Genomic DNA, 18,627 nt, shown 5'->3' on the forward strand with positions numbered 1-18,627 from the left:
TAGGTAATATAAAACTTCAAATTTGCTATTACAGGAGGAAAGATGCAGAATGTTCTACAGTATTACCTACAAAATTCCATGCCAGACTAAAAAATAAAATTCAGGCATTATATACGTTGAATCTCTTCTTCGTGTTATAACGAATTGTTTTCCTATATGTTTCGAAGACATGTAATAATACTTTACTAGCACCTTTCCAAGACTGTGAAAACTTTTTTAAATTAGACTCTAGAGGCTACATATCAAGAAAAAATGGCTTTAGTGTCAAGAGATTATTCATCAGCTATGACAATGAGCAGCACAACTTCAGAACATCGCTAAATGCTTTGCTCGGTTGGTTTAGAGACACGCTATCATTTTCCAAGATTGGGTTTCACTATAAAACTCCCAGTGTGGTGTGTAAACAGCAAGGCAGGGGATGCTGTACGGCCTGTTGCACAAACTTAAGAGATTTTTGTATCTAGGCAGTGTCTGTAGACAATCGAGTCATTTTCTGTGTATAAAATTGAGACATTTCTTATCTACAGACATACTTTTGCAGCAAAATCACAGAACTTCTAACTTCCATTTGAAATAAGAGACACGAGACAATTTTTAGACAATGTTGTGCAACATTACATACAGGGGGTATTTAAAAAACACATTGCTGTGGGTGGAGCTTGTGTAAAACACATTTCTGCTGCTAGGTGTATATAGTGAACTCACTGCCAGTTCAGTGCCGCTGTGTTGTTGACCTGGCTTGATCTGTTCATACACTACTGGCCATTAAAATTGCTACACCACGAAGATGACGTGCTACAGACGACAAATTTAACCGACGACAAATTTAACCGACAGAAAGAAGATGCTGTGATATACAAATGATTAGCTTTTCAGAGCATTCACACATGGTTGGTGCCCGTGGCGACACCTACAACGTGCTGACATGAGGAAAGTTTCCAACCGATTTCTCATACACAAACAGCAGTTGACCGGCGTTGTCTGGTGAAACGTTGTTGTGATGCCTCATGTAAGGAGGAGAAATGCGTACCATCACATTTCCGACTTTGATAAAGATCAGATTGTAGCATATCGCGATTGCGGTTTATCGTATCGCGACACAGCTGCTCGCATTGATCGAGATCCAATGACTGTTAGCAGAATATGGAATCGGTGGGTTCAGGAGGGTAATACGGAACGCCGTGCTGGATCCCAACGGCCTCATATCACTAGCAGTCGCGATGACAGGCATCTTATCCACCTGGCTGTTACAGATCTTGCAGCCACGTCTCAATCCCGATGGGGATATTTGCAAGACAACAACCACCTGCACGAACAGTTAGACGATGTTTGCAGCAACAGGGACTATCAGCTCGGAGACCATGGCTGCGGTTACCCTTGATGCTGCATCACAGACAGGAGCGCCTGCGATGGTGTAGTCAACGACGAACCTGGGTGCACAAATGGCAAAACGTCATTTTTTCGGATTAATCCAGGTTCTGTTTACAGCATCATGATGGTCGCATCCATGTTTGGCAACATCGCGGTGAACGCACATTGGAAGCGTGTATTCGTCATCGCCATACTGGCGTATCACCCGGCATGATGGTATGGGGTGCCATTGGATACACGTCTCTTGTCACCTCTTGCTCGCATTGACACCAATTTGAACAGTGGACGTATATGTAGCACATCATCTTCGTGGTGTAGCAATTTTAATGGCCAGTATTGTATATTTGTCCAATAAATACCCGTTTATTATCTGCATTTCTTCTTGGTGTAGCAATTTTAATGGTCAGTAGTGTATGTAGTGATTGCTTTTACTAGCAATATTTTGTTCTATTATGAAGGCAAGTTTGAGTGAACAATGTGCAGCTGTGACAGTTTGTTTTTTACTTGGTAAGAACACTGTAGAAACTGTTGTAATGTTGAAAACAGCTTATCAAGATGACGTTATGAGAAAAACTCAAGCGTAAGAGTGGTTTGCTCGATTTAAAAATGGGGACATGTCAATTGACAATCCTCGTTTTGGACATCTATCAACTGCCCAAATCATTCACATTTTGTTCGCCAGGTCAGACCCAATTTGTGGTAGACAGGAGACTGGTTCTTCCACCACAACAACACATCTGCACACACAGTAACAGTTTTCACCTAAAATGGCATTGTTCTGCTGGCCAGAGTACATGTGAGGTTTTCTTGTTTTCACACATGAAAAGTGCAATGAAAGGACATCAATTTAATTTGACAACATAAAAAAAGTAAATAAATAAATGAGAGAGAGAGAGAGAGAGAGAGAGAGAGAGAGAGAGAGAGAGAGAGAGAGAGAGAGAGAGGAGCTGTCAGACATTTCTAAAAATGGCTATAAAAATGTTTTGAACAGTGGGAGCACCGGTGGGACAAATGTATTCATTGTAATGAAGAGTATTTTGAAGAGGATAAGGTTGTTTTGGAAACAATTTGAAAATATATAGCATTTAAAAAAATAGCTGCATTATTTTTTTGTATCCTACTATTTTCCAGTATTTATTACTTTTCCATCTCTTTCCCACATCCAGTGTCTCCTCTCTCAGTACAAAAAAACTTCAATATGTTTACATGCTAAAATTTTTGAAGGTGCAGAGGATGTGGAATGAGGTAACTAGTACTCCACTCTTAGTCGAGAGTTTTGAAACAAGAGCATATTTGCCTTTTTCGTGCTCTGATGAGAGCGTTTTTCTGCTGGTTCCCTTCTTTTCCCTGCCACAGCAGGGCACATCACTCAAATGAAAATAATTTTACTGCTTAGTAAAATTTTGATATTTTACTTATGTGAAATTGAAATAATGCAAAAGTAATTTTGCAGTTCAGCCTGGATGTCACACGCACAAAAATTTGCATGGGCTTCAGTACTACAATATGAGGTTCCCAACATCTTTCTGCTGGATAAAACAAAATAGTCCTTTCTAATATGGCAGCACTTTTGTAACACACCAAATAAACGAGATTGTTTTGGCACAAATGGCCATTTTTATAACACGACAGAATATAATCCATGAAGTACCAATATCAAATGCCTATTAGCCCTAGTTTCACATTTCATTCATACGCACCAGCTTCTCAAGCATGAGATCAAATAGTAGTATTACGAAATTTTTATATAAATTTGGAATCGTCTTATTCTTCCATAATTTGTGTGACGTCCCCATTTCTTCTCCTTCCTCGTTCTAACAAACAATCTTGCCATCACCAATTCTGTAGCTATTGCTGCCACTGTCAAAATTTGTTCGCCGATTAACTTCACTAACCCTGCCAGAATCACAGGTTTAGTTATCCAGCGATTATTTTCCGGTTAGGCGTTATTACATGTTCGCACAACACGTTTTCCACGTTACTTCCAGGATAGAACTTAAGCGGCTTCTAGCCAGGGACTGTACTGCTGGTCCTTACTAGTGTAGCGATCTGGCCAAAAATTTTCGGTCAAAATTTTATTTTCTTGGATACACAGAGAAGATAATACGTGAACTTTCTCACCTGTTATTCCTGTCAGTCGTTTATTTCCATTCTGGTAGTCTGAATCTATAGATTTCGCTAATAATTATAACAATGCTGATCATTCGCAAACCCAATCAACCACATAATCAGACAGCGATTGGCGTTCATCCTTTTGGTTTTACTCCGCTCAACTCGTACAGCCCCGTCTCCTTTTGTCTGCGGAAAGTTTATTTCTAGAAGCGATGAGGATTCTCCTGACAGACACATCGCGCACACTATGCATGCATTCAAAAGTCAACTTATGATTCATTCAGAAATCAACCTAAAATGTGTTCAAAAATGTTCAAAAACCAACAGGGAAGCGTTTCAAAATTATATGAATAATCAATAGACAAACTTGTGCTGGATGCTAGGCGCTCTGTGAAACAAGTTTTTTTTTCCTCAAGAATATGAATTTGGCGCCCCCTTTTCCCGGTAGCATCTAGCTGCTTGCTACGACTGCTTGCACAGCCAACAGCCACATTCCTGTAGCCGGAAGCAGGAGAATCTACTACTCAAACGTGACTCAACTGCGCATGCGCATGAGCCCGTGCGTAACTGCTAAAACAAATCGAAAGTAAACAATTGCGACTTCACGCTCATTGGAGACAATTTCTTGTTATGAAGCACTGCATAGTCTTCCTAAAGCCTTTGACACATTTCCATTCGGCAGACGCTTGCATGAGCACTGTGTGTCGTCATTGTACATTGCGCATTTCCTTTGCAATTTAAGTTATTTTCGTTTTTTTTCTCTCGCTTATGTTTTATTGTTCAAATATTATTCTGCAGTAGTGGGATACAGTAATATTCTTTGTTAGAGTATTGGTTCTTACCTGTCAAAATTACAAAAATTTAACTGAAAACTAAAACAATGAAAAATTCCCGGAATTCTAAAAATATCCCGGGTTTTGCCCAGTTTTCTCCCGGATGAAAAAATTCCCGGTTTTTTCCCGGATCTCCCGGTTGTCCCGGGTCGTATACACCCTGTATCTCCACCCAAACAGTCGAGGCCCACCGTATTAGAAGATATTGATGATAGGATAGTAGGGTCATTCCATGTCAAGTCACCCAGGCCTTGACACCAACCATGTCAGATTTTGATGAAACTTGGTACAATTACTTCTTTTATCATCCTGAAAGCACTTTTAAAATTTTTTTGCTCTATCTCTTATAGTTTTTTTTTTATAAATTTTTAAAGTTTTTAGATTTGGCTTTGTTTCAGCAGTCGGAAATTGTAACTTAAACGTGTCCTCACAACTAAAAAAATTTGTATATTAAAGAATACTCAAGATATCAGTATGAAATTTTGGAATAAGTTTGTGTATTATATCTACATGTTAAAAAAAATTACTATAAAGATATATTAAATTCTTCCAAATGAAAAAAAAATTATAAGTTTTTTATTTATTTTTTTAGCTAACAGATGTTTAGTTTTACAAAAACTGCAATATCTAGAGTCTCAGACCTGATAGAAAGCTCAAATTTGTTTTAAAATACTCTTAATTGTATAGGCTATTAGATAAAAGAAAAATTATGTTGACTTTTTAACCTGTTTAATAGTTATCTAATTTTTAAAATAATATTAATTATATTTTAAAAATAAAAAATGCCAAGTGACTTAGACACCAAAAACAAGTTTTTGTCCACTTGGAGTAACAATGTACACTTGAATTTTGTATTGTTACTCCTGTGTTTTGAAGTAAAAAATTATTACAGTGTTAAATAGTGCTTGGATAGTATTTTATTAAGTTTATTCGAACTCTCAGTAAGTACTGTTGCTTAGTTTACAGAGATTCTTTTCCAATATCCTACAAAAGTAACCAGAACAGTAATCAGACCAAAAGTGAAATCAGTATGTCAGATATTCAAACCTGTAGTGTAGGGTTATTTAAAAAATCTGACTGTTTCCAAACAACCTACACACCTTCCAAAAAGTTACAACCGGTGTATCAGAATTGAGTGAGGAAGAAAAAGATTTGATCCACTTACGATCTGGAATTAATCTGTGTGAATTTAAGAATATATGTTCACACCACAGCTACTACTTTTTAAATGTTTTTGAAAAGTATCAAACAACATGTGTAGACCCACTAAAAACACAAAAAGCCCATCAAAAAATCGTTGAGAAGTGTAGGCTTGGATCTTTCTAAACAATTACTGACAAAAAATATTAGCATAAAACCTGGACAAAAGCTTTGCTCAACATGCCGTAACTTTCGTGAGGAAAAATTAAGAGTTGAAGTCAATGAAAGTGAAACAGATGATGAAGTCATGGTTGAATTAGAATCACTGGAATCCAGAAATGAATCCCTCGTACAAACAAACATTGCTCTTTATTATTTAGGTTTAACACCGATAAAGCTTCATGGCTTGTCAGAACAAAGTAAAGGGTCTTATTTTAAAAGGAAGGTTAGCAGTATTGAAAAGACTGCAAAAAAGGCAGTTTCAAAAGCATTAAAATATGATGCACCAAGTTCTGATGATGACGAAGAAGATAAAAGTGTGGTTGAGAAAGCAAAGGATTTTGATGTAATGATTTCTCTTATGAAAGAGAAGATTTCATCTGTTGGGAGGCCTAGAAAAATCCAGATTCTGACCTTGGCTCCAGATTCTTGGACTCGAAATAAAGTGATGAAAGAATTTAATGTAAGTGAGTACATGGTGCGACAAGCTAGAAAGCTAAAATCTGAAATGGGTATTTTGGAAGCTCCTGGTCCAAAAAAAGGTAAAACTCCTTCTGAAAATACAGTAAGACTTTTAACAGATTTTTATGAAAAGGATGAAAGTTCCAGAGTGCTACCTGGAACAAAAGACAAAGTAAGTGTTAAAAAAATGTGTACATGCAAAAAAAGACTCATTTTGTGTAACTTGAGAGAACTCTATTATTCTTTCAAATGGGAGAATCCCGAGGTAGAAGTAGGATTTTCAAAATTTTGTTTCTTGAGACCTAAATGGTGTATCCTTGCTGGTGCTGCAGGCATACACACTGTATGTGTATGCAGTATCCACCAGAATGTTAAACTATTACTGGATGCTGTGAAAATTGAAGAATCTGATAAAGACCTAATTAAGATGCTTGTGTGCAACACAGAAAACCAAAACCGCATGCTACATCATTGCAACAGCAGTCCTGCAAATACTGCACTAACAGAGTGGTTAACTGAAAAACTAAGTGAAGATTATGATTTAGAAGAAGAAATTGTAATCAGTCAGTGGGTTAACACAGACAGGGCAGAAATGATCAAACAGTCTATCGGTGTTGAAGACTACATTTCTTTATTGGTTAGGTCATTGGAAAAGCTCACCCCACACTCGTTTATAGCAAAATCCCAATCAGCAGCCTTTAAAAGATTGAAAGAAGACCCACCACCCAAAACAGCAATTATTGTGATGGATTTCAGTCAAAATTATTCCTTTGTTATACAAAATGAGATCCAAAGTTACCACTGGAATAGAGGTGGTTGTACTCTACACCCAGTTGGAGTTTTTCTAAGAAATGAGGAAAACAATGTTTTTGTTTCCAACCACTGTTTTATTAGTGATGACCAAGAACATGACACTGGTTTTGTTAACTTTGTACAAAACGAAATTACAAAGTGGCTGTCATTACATCATACTGACATTGACTCAGTTCACTACTTTACAGATGGTTGTGCTGGGCACTACAAAAATAGAAACAGTTTTAAAAATTTGACTGAACACTTGAGAGACTTTAATTTGAAGGCCCAACACTCTTTTTTTGCAACAAGTCATGGGAAGTCAATTTGTGATGGCCTAGGAGGAACTATTAAAAGAATTTTAAGGAAAGCCAGTCTACAGCTTTCAGACAAAGAACAAATAATGACAGCAATCGATGTGTATAAGTTTTGTGAAAAAAATATTGAAAACATTCATTTTCACTTTATTGACAAAAAAGAAGCTGATTTGCTACGGTTAAAACTAGAAAAACGTTTTTCAGCAACCCGAACCATTCCTGGAACTAGAAGTTTTCATAACTTCAAACCACTTCCAACAAACAACCTTGAAATTAGAAGGACTACAGAAAGTGTAAAACCCTCCTTAGTCTTTTCTTTCCATTCTTCTTCTGATTGGCTTAGTGTTGAACCATCCATAAATTGCTATGTGGCTGCAAATTATGATGGTAACTGGTACTTTGGACTGGTAAAAACAATATTCAATGATGAAGAAGATGCAGAAATTCTATTTCTACATCCTTCAGGACCCGCTGCATCATTTTATTGGCCTGAAAGAAGATTCCTGCATAGTTCCTTTGGAGCACATAGTCTGTGTAGTAGATGCACCTCAATCAAGCGGCACTGGGAGAATGTATTACTTCAAAAAAGACTGTATCAAAAGAACTGAAAGCTCTTGGATGAAGTGGAAAAACGGTTTGAATCAGCATTAATGTTTATTAAAAAGATAAAATTACTCAAAAAATTCAATGTTTCAAGCAATCAGTTGGGTTATACATAAGTGCCGTAAGTAAACTATCTTTGTACATAATTCTAATGTAATCTACTATAATTAATAAACATGTTAAAAAGCCATCATTATTTTGTTTTATCAAGTAGCCTATATGTTTAAGAGTAAATTAAAACAAATTTGAGCATTCTATCAGGTCTGAGACTCGAGATATTGCAATTCTTATAAAACAAAACATCCGTTAAAAAAAAAAAAAAAAAAAAAAAAAAAAAAAATACATATATATATATATATATATATATATATATATATATATATATATATATATATATATATATATATATAATTTTTTTTCATAGAAAATATTAATATATTTTAATAGCATCATTTTTATCTTCAAATATGTATAATAAATAAACTTGCTGCAAAAATTCATGATGTTATCTAAAAGAGTTTTTAAGATAAGCAAATTTAAAGTTTTGAATACAAATTAAACTGACCATTTCCGAAGGTTCAGAAAACGCAAAACATAAAAACTTTAAAAATTTATTAAAAAAACTGTAAGAGATACAGCAAAAAAAAAAAAATGCAGGTGTTGTCAGGATGGTATTAGAACCATTTGAGCCAAATTTCATTATAATCTAAGGAGGTGGGTGTAAAATTTATTTTTTATTGGTTGATTTGATATGGAATGACCCAGTAGAGAACATTTATGAAGACATCACAATTGTGGTTTCAATTCCTATAACAAACTACTGTATATTTAGGCAAATAAGATGACCTTCAGATAAGAAAAAGTATAAATTTTCACCAAAGATATATAGTTTTATCATATGCCAACCTATAATATGATCTCCACACTATCAACGACCTGTAAATTTAGTATAGAACAGTGATCATCAAGGACAATAATATGCATACTGAAGCGGGTAATATTCTTGAGTCATATTGGCTATTCAATTTTGTGGAAATATCCACTCTGTACTACTAAACAATTGGTACGGTTGCACACATCATAAAGCAAACACCTCCTTCAGCTTTGTTACAGTTTTCCCTGTAGAAGCACATGCTGAATAACGAACTCTTATGAACAGCTAACGAGTACTGTTGTAGGTTAAGTTGTGTTTTCGAACAGTTCATACTGTAAGTGTAACCAGCGTAAAATTTGTAAATTGTGTGCCTAATGATGGCACTGACAAGAAGAAAATACAAAGAAAGATTCAAGTTAAAGGTCATAAAACAAGATAAAGAATCAAACAAGTGTGCTGTAGGAAGGGCTTTCGATATAACAGAGTAGATGGTAAGAGATTGGTGAAAGAATGGAGATCCTATTTTTTAAGAAAAATGTTCTATGAGGAGAGGCTATTAAAAAAAAAAAAATATTCCATTAGGAGAGGCTTTTAAAATAATGTCCCATGAGGATAGGAACAGCTTGATGGCCATATTTAGAAAATTGTGTTGCAGAATGGGTACAAGAATAGAGGCAGAACTATTATGTTGTTACAAGAAATATGATTAGGTCTTGTGCACTGAAATGGGCATGGGCCAATCCAGAGGGCAGCAAAGAATTTAATGCAAAAGTAGGTTGGTGCAATTGTTTCATAAACAGAAAAAAAATCTGATAATAGAGCAGAAATTACTGAAAGATCTTGACCATAAAGTTACAAGTTTTCATAAGTCTGTTATTTATATAAGGCAAAAATACAACTTTCGACTATCTCTTATTGGAAATATGAATGAAACACCCATGAACTTCAATATGATAAACAATAGAATTGTGGAAACAAGAAGTGTAAATACTGTTCAACTCAGAAGTACAGGCCATGAAAAAACCAGCTTTACAATAGTATGAACATGCAAGACAGACTGAACAAAATTAAAACCTATGGCCACTTTCAAGTGGAAAACCATTCCTAAAATAAAATCTCCATGTGGCATTTTTGTACATTTTCACGAAAAGGGTTGGATGGACAAGAAGCGTGTAAAATTGTGGATGGAAAATATATGGCAGAGACCACCAGGCACTCTACAAAATCAACCAAGTTTGTCGGTGTGGATATGTTTCGCAGTCACAAAACTGAGAATACCAACAATCACACAGCATGAAGCAATACAAAGACCGCTGATATACCGGGTGATTTGACTTCAATGCTACAACCTTTAGACGTTTCTCTGAATAAACCATTCAAAGACCACATGCGTGAACAATAGAACAATTGGATGATGAGTGGCCAAAAGTCATAAACAAAAGATGGCACTACATGGACTGCATCACTTAATGTTTTGTGTGATTTCATGATCAACTCATGGGAAAAAGTTCAAGTGGAAACATTGATTAAATCGAAACATTCTGACAGATTAAAACTGTGTGCCGGGCCGAGACTCAAACTCGGGGCCTCTGCTTTTGCGGGCAAGTGCTCTACCATCTGAGCTACCAAAGCACGATTCAGGTCCAGTCCTCACAGCTTTACTTCTGCCAGTACCTCATCTCCTACCTTCCAAACTTCACAGAAGCTCTCCTGCGAAACTTGCAGAACTAGAACGCCTGGAAGAAAGGATATTGCAGAGACATGGCTTAGCCACAGCCTGGGGGATGTTCCCAGAATGAGATGGAGTGTGCGCCGATTTGAAACTTCCTCGCAGATTAAAATTGTGTGCCGGACCGTTGCAGGGTAAAAATCTCTCTCCGCTGCAGGGTGAAAATCTCATTCTGGAAACATCCCCCAGGCTGTGGCTAAGCCATGTCTCCACAATATCCTTTCTTCCAGGAGTGCTGGTTCTGCAAGTTTCGCAGGAGACCTTCTGTGAAGTTTGGAAGGTAGGAGATGAGGTACTGGCAGAAGTAAAGCTGTGAGGACTGGTCGTGAGCACTTGCCCGCAAAAGTCAAAGGCCCCGAGTTCAAGTCTCTGTCCGGCACACAGTTTTTATCTGCCAGGAAGTTTCAAATCAGCACACACTCTGCTGTAGGGTGAAAATCTTATTGTGATTAAATCCTTCAAAAAGTGTGGGATTTCCAATGCTATGGATGGCAGGAGGACAATTTGTTATGGGATACTGATGATGAAGCAGAAATCGATTCTTAAGGTGCAGAATGGGAGCCATATGACGAGCTTCTAAACAATGAAAGTGAGGCTGTACTTGAGGAGCTGCTTTCCTTAGATGATGACTGTGAGGATTTTGCAGCATTTTAAATGCACTAGTGAGTAATTTATTTTATTTTATAATGGTTTTAATTTATATAAATTTCAATCTACGTTTCAGCTGATACATACGGCAATGAGGCACTGTAAGTGAGATTAAAAGTAAAAATGTAAATTAGTTATACAGAACTGCAACCAGTCACTTTTTGAATAATTATGTTTTATTCCATGAACCGGTTTTCGAACCTTTTCAGGTTCATCTTCAGATGGTTTCAGGAAGTTACATCATTACTGGTAGTAGCATAAAGCTGGGTGCTGGCTTGCGACAGTATAGGCAGCTTTTCTCAGTTAGTGTCCATCTGTCTGCCTCCATTTTTATGTCCAGTAGTTATATAAGGACACACACTTCCACACAAACTATATTAAAGTGTAAATTAATATAGTGCGAAAGCAACAGCTAGTGTGATGCAGTTTGTGCATAGCTCTATCTACGGCTGTACAACTCATGTTGCTTCATCAAAGACATGCAGACTAGCAAACAAGTTGTCCATCTGTTTTCAAGAGATACATTGCGCTATCAGCTCAAATAATTAAAAAAAACTTGAAACAACTTGTTCACAAAACATTAATGTGGAGTCAAGCAAAATTGGAAAAAAGACTAAAGAACACATAATCAAACAATGGAAAATTCAGGATGGAATGCACTGGTGCTATTTTTGACAAAGGCCTTGTTGGCCAAAAGCCTTATTTTGTGACAGTCTTTTTGTTGTACCTATCTGCGACTTAGCATTTCCGCTATAATATTGTCAAAGAACACACAAAATGTTTTCTACCTTCAGTTCTTGGCTAACACATAACTAGTGAAAAGATCTTATTAATGCGCGATACCTGATCAAGTCGTACAAACATACTCTTCTAGACGCATGTTTTCCAATCAAAGATGTAATGTTAAAGATATTAACTATTAAATAATGCCAACCCCTTGATGTTTACTTCTTTCGGCAATATGACCTCCGTTATCAGAAAGATTTCCGATTTTGTAAGACTACAATGTGCCAAACCACAAGTAAAGATAAACGATTTCATCGTTAAACTTCACTCTGCGATTTACAATCGATATTCTGCACTGAAGTATACGCCTATTTTGCAATGTGGCTGGCGAAAGGCAGGCTTAACACTGGCACTGGCATACCCATATCATCATTTGAAAATGTAATTAGTGCGGCTTCTGATATTTAACTGCTTGAATGCTAAGAGTGACTTTTAATGTAAAAAATGTGGCTGTAGTGAGGTGTGCACACTGTTCTCTCCACTACTATTTTTTTTAACCACTCCTGCACTATCAGATGTGGAGGATGTGTGTGTTCTACACTATTATAATTACTTTAAGCAGAGGGTACTGATAGGAAATGTTACTTTTGTTTCTCTTTATTAAAATGTCGCTTTTGGTAGAATGCAAAATAAAAGAACCTAAAATAAATGTGCTTCAAAACTATACAATATGTGATGTACACATCAACAATATTATATGTCTTAATAATACCTTCAAAGCATTTCCAAAAAATGTATTGCATAGCATATTGGTCAAGTAAAACAAGGGATATGGGATAGTAATTGGCAACATAAGATATACAGTATAATTGATAATTTACAAACTGCAAGTTATTACACGGTTTTGAATACTTTTGTCCTTGTTATACGAATTTGATCTGTTCCATACAATACCAATGTATATTGTCTGTGGCTCCAATAAACACTAATTACTACTAATTCTAATCTAACACTATATCTATCTACATTCTACAAAAACAGAGACAGTGTATTACTATGAAAATAAAAAGTGGTGACTGGAGATGAAATACAAGAATAAATAGGTTTCATTCTCTGTGATAAGAGATTAAGCAACCAATTTTTCAATTTCTTCCAGCACTATTGAAGCAACATGTAAACAGTGTAGTAAGTAGTGAGACTGATACTAAACCAGTGGAGTAATCATCACGCCTAAAACTCATGGCAAACGGACATCTGACCCTTCCACCCTCCATAATTAATGCAGGTAGTTACAGTAGTGTTATCAGTACATAACTACAACACAACTTATAAGTAATCCCTCCTCCTGTTCAGAAACCGCGACATTAACTTAACAATTTATGAAGGTCTATTTACATATCAAGATGGTATTACAGGTCTCACACCACTTTACAGAACTGAATTCATAGTTGTAACTGCAAAAATTGAGGAAGAGCTAACTGATAAGTGTATCACAGAGTCAATAAAAAAGAGTTGAAATGAAGATATTGCTGGGTATTATCACTGACTGCAAAATTAACTGGTATCTTCCTACAATAAACCTTCACAAGAGACTCAGCATCAATTTTTGCCGACGTATAATCTCCGAGAGCGGGAATTTAAAACACTATGAAAGCAGCATACTACGGATACTTACATTTCCTAATAACATATGGAATTATCTTTTTGGGGAAACCTATCACTAGCAAAGAAAATACTCTTTGCCCAAAAAGATGTTACGAATAATGAGATGTGTAGATTGTAGATACCTTTCTGGCAACAAAAAAATTCTTACTACTACTTCCCAATACTTATTTAAGGAAATAATGAATCTTATGAATACAACACAAGGAAGAAGCCTGACTTCCACAGTGATCTTTTAAGGATGTATGTTCAACTTTGTCTATATAAATTATTTATTTCACAATTACAATTTCAGTCTCTGGGCCATTTCCAAGTGGTATTGCAAAAGATTTTGCTTCAGCACATGTCAGACTTTAAAATCTTCTGAATGTATATATGTCTGAGAATTTTAAAGTCTGACATGCACTGAAGCAAAATCTTTTGCAGTACCACTTGAAAATTACCCAAGGCCAAAATCGTAATTTTGAAATAATTTATACAGTCAATTTCAAATATGATGTCATTTAAAAAATGCTACTGTGAACCCTGACCACGAGAAGTTCCACAGTGATTGTCAAAATCTGTGAATGCTGGGGAAGGGTGTGCAGTACACTGGCAGTAAAGTTTATAACTCTCTCCCTCTGGATATTAAATGAAAATTTGATAACAAGTCAATGTATATGGAACCACTTACACTTTTCTTCTGGCAAGGACATTTTACAGTTTGGAAGAGTTTCTTAGTCACAATGAAAAACACTCTTAGAAATATAAAATTTATGTACTCCTTAATGTGATGTACAACGGAACAATACTGCAGATACTCATGTAATATAAGTAGTTCTGTTCATTGTTTCCTCTTCAATTTTTACTTGCTAGGTCCACTGTATGGAGTAACCTGTCAGTACATATAGTGCATAATTTAAATGTAATCTAGTATAACAATTGTCTCTTTTGTAAAATTATTACTTGTGTACCAATTTGCTTAGAAAGATCACACATTGTCATATAAAATGAAGAACAAAATAAACCGACTGACCACTACATCCTCATGAGCTTATAAAAAGATAGATCACTGAACTAAGAAAAAAATAAACAAAATTAAGTGCATAAATCACCACAGCAAAAAAGTACAATAGCGCACGGTCGGGTGCAATGCAAGTCACTAAAAAAATTTTAGATTGAAATCCACGGAATCAAAGTGGCAAGACGTCAGAACCAGATTGACAGGAGAAGTCATGGAGGGCTACACAAAAAGGACTGTAAGGGATGTAAGGCTCGAGCATTGGAAAAAAAAAGAAAAAGCAGCAGAAGTAGAAGTAGTAGTGGTGGTGGTGGTGGTGGTGACTGTGGTGAGATTAACAATGACATTACTAGTCCATATGTCGACATACCCCTCCACAAAATGGTATCAATTTTTTGAACGGTTTACCACATTACATAGATAAGTGTGAAATAAAAAAAAATGAAAGTGACAGCCACTCCAGGCAAGAGAAAGAAATAAGAAAAGCGAAAAGGTAGACATTCCAGCAACACACAGTAATTTCCCCATGTCAAAATTTCAAATGTGTTACAAAATATTTATAAACACCCATGTCTAAATTAGATAGTTCACAATTTACTTCCCTCTATATATATCTATTACTTGAATCGGGATTTGAAGTGTCCATTTTTAATAATGAGTAAATAGTATATCCAGAAAACGTTTTTGATGATAAAAAATTTCAGGTTCCCACACACTGTAGAGAATGGAAGATATCATTTGATCAACACAATATGCCTAAGTGTGCGCAAAACAAATACTGTTTATATAATTACATCTACATATTACTTTCATCAGTAATAAGCTCTTCAATTAAAAAATAAATCATGCTGACAGGTTCTATAGTTGGTACAAGCTGCAAAATTAAGATTGCTACTGCTATTACCAAGCAATAGCTCACACACCTGAGTGAAATCGGAAAGTGTGCCACTGAACGACCACAGCGGATAACCTCCTGACACAATATTTTCATCCATAATTTTGCCTCGCATATCTTTCCCATTCTCTTCACACTGAAAAATGAAGCAAACATCTTAACTCACTTGTGCCATATTAATCTTCACACCAAACCAGACTGAAAAATAAAGTTTTCAGAAGCACAATTAATCATTTATCTGCATATCCTTAAAAAACGTATTGGAAGAGAATGAACTGTTCCTAAACTACAAAAGTAAACTAAATTAGTAAGCATACACAAAACCATCACTCCAGTTTAATCAACTAATTCATACCACTCACAGCAAGTAGGAAACGAATAAATAATATCCATAAGAAAAGAGACACTTTTCATGCAAAACTGATCAATTTTATTAAGGTTTACACACACAAGCTCATGAAATTGTATTTACTTCTGCACATGATCTAACCTACTAAAATCACATGGTCGGCTAGAAAACAAGTGCGTTGACACTTCAATTTTGATACTCCAAAAATCGTTTGACAGTAATCTTCCTGCAACACTCTGCATGTGTCAAAATATAAATCTGATTAAAAATCAAGAACAAACACTATCACACGTATCTATTACACGTGAAACCCAAAATCAGTTCACCTGTACTAACCGTACCATTCATTGTATTTCACATCTTATACTGCAATTTTCATCCACTGGCATCTAATCCCGCATGTTTCCTTTTTCAAACAACTGTGTCGATGACATCCGTATTACTTTTTCACCCAGATGACAGACTGTTCCCTACAAAGATACTGTTAACCAAATATGTGACCGCCCACGTCATTCTACTCCAGCATTTACTGTTTTCAAAATAATCACAAAATATTTTGAAGCAATGTTTGCGAACAACTACAAAAACCCGCGGCAAATAAATTTTTCAATAGTATTCTCTCTTGCGCGGAGTGGTACGTACTCAAAATAATATCGCTTAGGTCAGGTTTGAAAGTAGGTGGGTTCCCCTACTTACAGGGAGTATCTCCGTAAGAAACAATGACTATTTAGATATGAATTACGCATGTAAAAATCATTGCTCTGTTTCCGTATATTCAACAATGACTAAGTTTACGACGTACAGTACTAGAACATCGCCATTGTATGAATCCAACAATACCAAATCCCACAGTTTACTTAGTTTAATAACTGGCCGAATGGGCTTATCGAAGACACTACGCACAACATTCTAAAAACCACAAGCCAAGCTGCTATTTAATAGGCTCGTTTCTATAATGCGTGAAAACCCAAAAGAAATCGGTTGCTACCGCCAATGCTCAAATTCGATCATACTATATCCAGAAGTCCAACACACCCACTGAAAACTATATGGCAAAAAAAATGACTAATTTATTGCTCACCTGCATTTTACGCACTTTAACAATGCCCAATGTCGTGTGCAGCTCTACAGCTTATTGCAACATGTTGCATTGGTACTTCCGTCACTTTCCAAATGGCAACGAAGCATCCAAAAAAAAAAAAAAAAAAAAAAAAATCCATTCGACAGAGTTCCTGCAACAATACCATGGCACTGACGAAGCGATAGTTGTTACAACAACAAAAAAAGCTGAATGATATAAAGTAAAACTTTTTATTACAAACCTACATAAGTTAAATAGCGCAATAAACGTATATTTGTGGTTATGACTTATACAACCAGAGAAGTAGCATTGCAATTATGCTTCTTAATGTTGACTGAACTGGTGTTCCTAAATGTCATAACCATTTCATTTTCGAAGAATATATCATGCGCTTGAAAGTCCATAACTCATGTGATAGATCGTGCATTCATCTATAAACAGAAACGAGAAAGTTAATTAATTTCTATCTGCATGACACTGATTTCAAGGATAGCAGACACTAACGTATCGTGCTACTTGCCAACCGAAATTTGTATTTGTTGAGTCACATATGTACTGTACAATTAGCATTTCAATGTATTGCACAAAGGCATCAATTTAATTATTTTTATATTGGTATAGAAAATCAGAAATCGTCAGACAACATAATTATGAGAGGTACCATTCTAGCCTGTATCCCCGATTTATACCCAAATCACCTCTGACGAAGGTTAATAAAGATCGCTTTTACAAGACGACGACCTATGTCTCGCATAACTGTGTTAGTGCTCTATCTTAAATTACTTCGATGTTTAAGTGGCATTCTGTTCCTTCAAATTCTCCTTAAAAAGAACGACACCTATACAGACAATGGAAAACAATATTATCCGTACTGGGTCCGTATTTTATGATTATTGCAGATTGTACAGTACCAAAATAGACTGATTCATTGTACAATCTGGAGCAGAACCGCAGTCTAAACAAAAGCATAATTAGGGGCCTAAAAGAACTGTTAAGTTATTACTGAACAAACATGCAACAACAGTTGTGGAAATCTAAATGATCAGCAGCCTCAGACAACTGCATGCGCCTACGCGGAAGTATAGAGCATGGCGGTGCACAGAAGTGTAAAATTGTCATTTTTGATGCAAATGAGTTGGTTAGCTTCGTGACATGGCATCATTTCAGAGATTTTTTATAGATGACACGAAAAACTTGAGAACTGATGGGTTATCCACTCGTTTCTGGAAGTGTGTGATAATTCTGTTCTGTAATGAATAAAAACACTGTGCTCCAGAGTGCTAGGTGGGGAGGGTTGGTGCCGCAAACCGGTTCCCACCCACACCCCCACCCTGCCAATACAACATACAACATGGATACGCCAAAGCCCACATTTGGGGTGTTTTCTATTCACAACATCAATTTGATAATTTCGCTGTCTTTTCTTACTTTGTTTTCTAAATGCACGCACACACAGACTCTCTCTCTCTCTCTCTCTCTCTCTCTCTCTCTCTCTCTCTCACACACACACACACACATGCACGCAATATATATCCACAAACTGAGTACAAGTGCGTAAGTAGCTGATGGGAAACAGGCCTGAGTACAAAGAGGCACCAACCCCATCACAACATGTCCCAGTTGCTTATAAGGAAAGTTCTGCAAGCATACATGATTTGTACCAATAAGGCACAGCCAAATAACCACCAACATATTATCTGAGGATGTATCCAGGTCTGATTTAAGAACCAGAGAAATAAGTGGCCTCTAGGAACATCAAGTCCGCAGCTCGTGGTCTCGCAGCAGTGTTCTCGATTCCCGAGCACGTCGTTCCG

General features: G+C 36.2%; 1 protein-coding gene across 1 annotated transcript in view; it reads right to left on the reverse strand.

Annotated features, from left to right (window-relative positions):
* LOC126484568 (uncharacterized) overlaps window positions 1–16,903 on the reverse strand; it is a 246,590-nt gene extending 229,687 nt beyond the window's left edge. The window contains exons 1-2 of the mRNA XM_050108132.1: window positions 16,814–16,903; window positions 15,412–15,519 (exon numbers count right to left, since the gene is read on the reverse strand). Of these exons, the coding sequence (XP_049964089.1) occupies window positions 15,412–15,519; window positions 16,814–16,819 (114 nt within the window). The 5' untranslated portion in view covers window positions 16,820–16,903. The remainder of the gene's footprint in view (window positions 1–15,411; window positions 15,520–16,813) is intronic.
* Between the last annotated feature and the right edge of the window lie 1,724 nt (window positions 16,904–18,627).

The sequence above is a fragment of the Schistocerca serialis genome, chromosome 1 (assembly GCF_023864345.2).
Source record: "Schistocerca serialis cubense isolate TAMUIC-IGC-003099 chromosome 1, iqSchSeri2.2, whole genome shotgun sequence".
NCBI classification, from domain to species: domain Eukaryota; kingdom Metazoa; phylum Arthropoda; class Insecta; order Orthoptera; family Acrididae; genus Schistocerca; species Schistocerca serialis.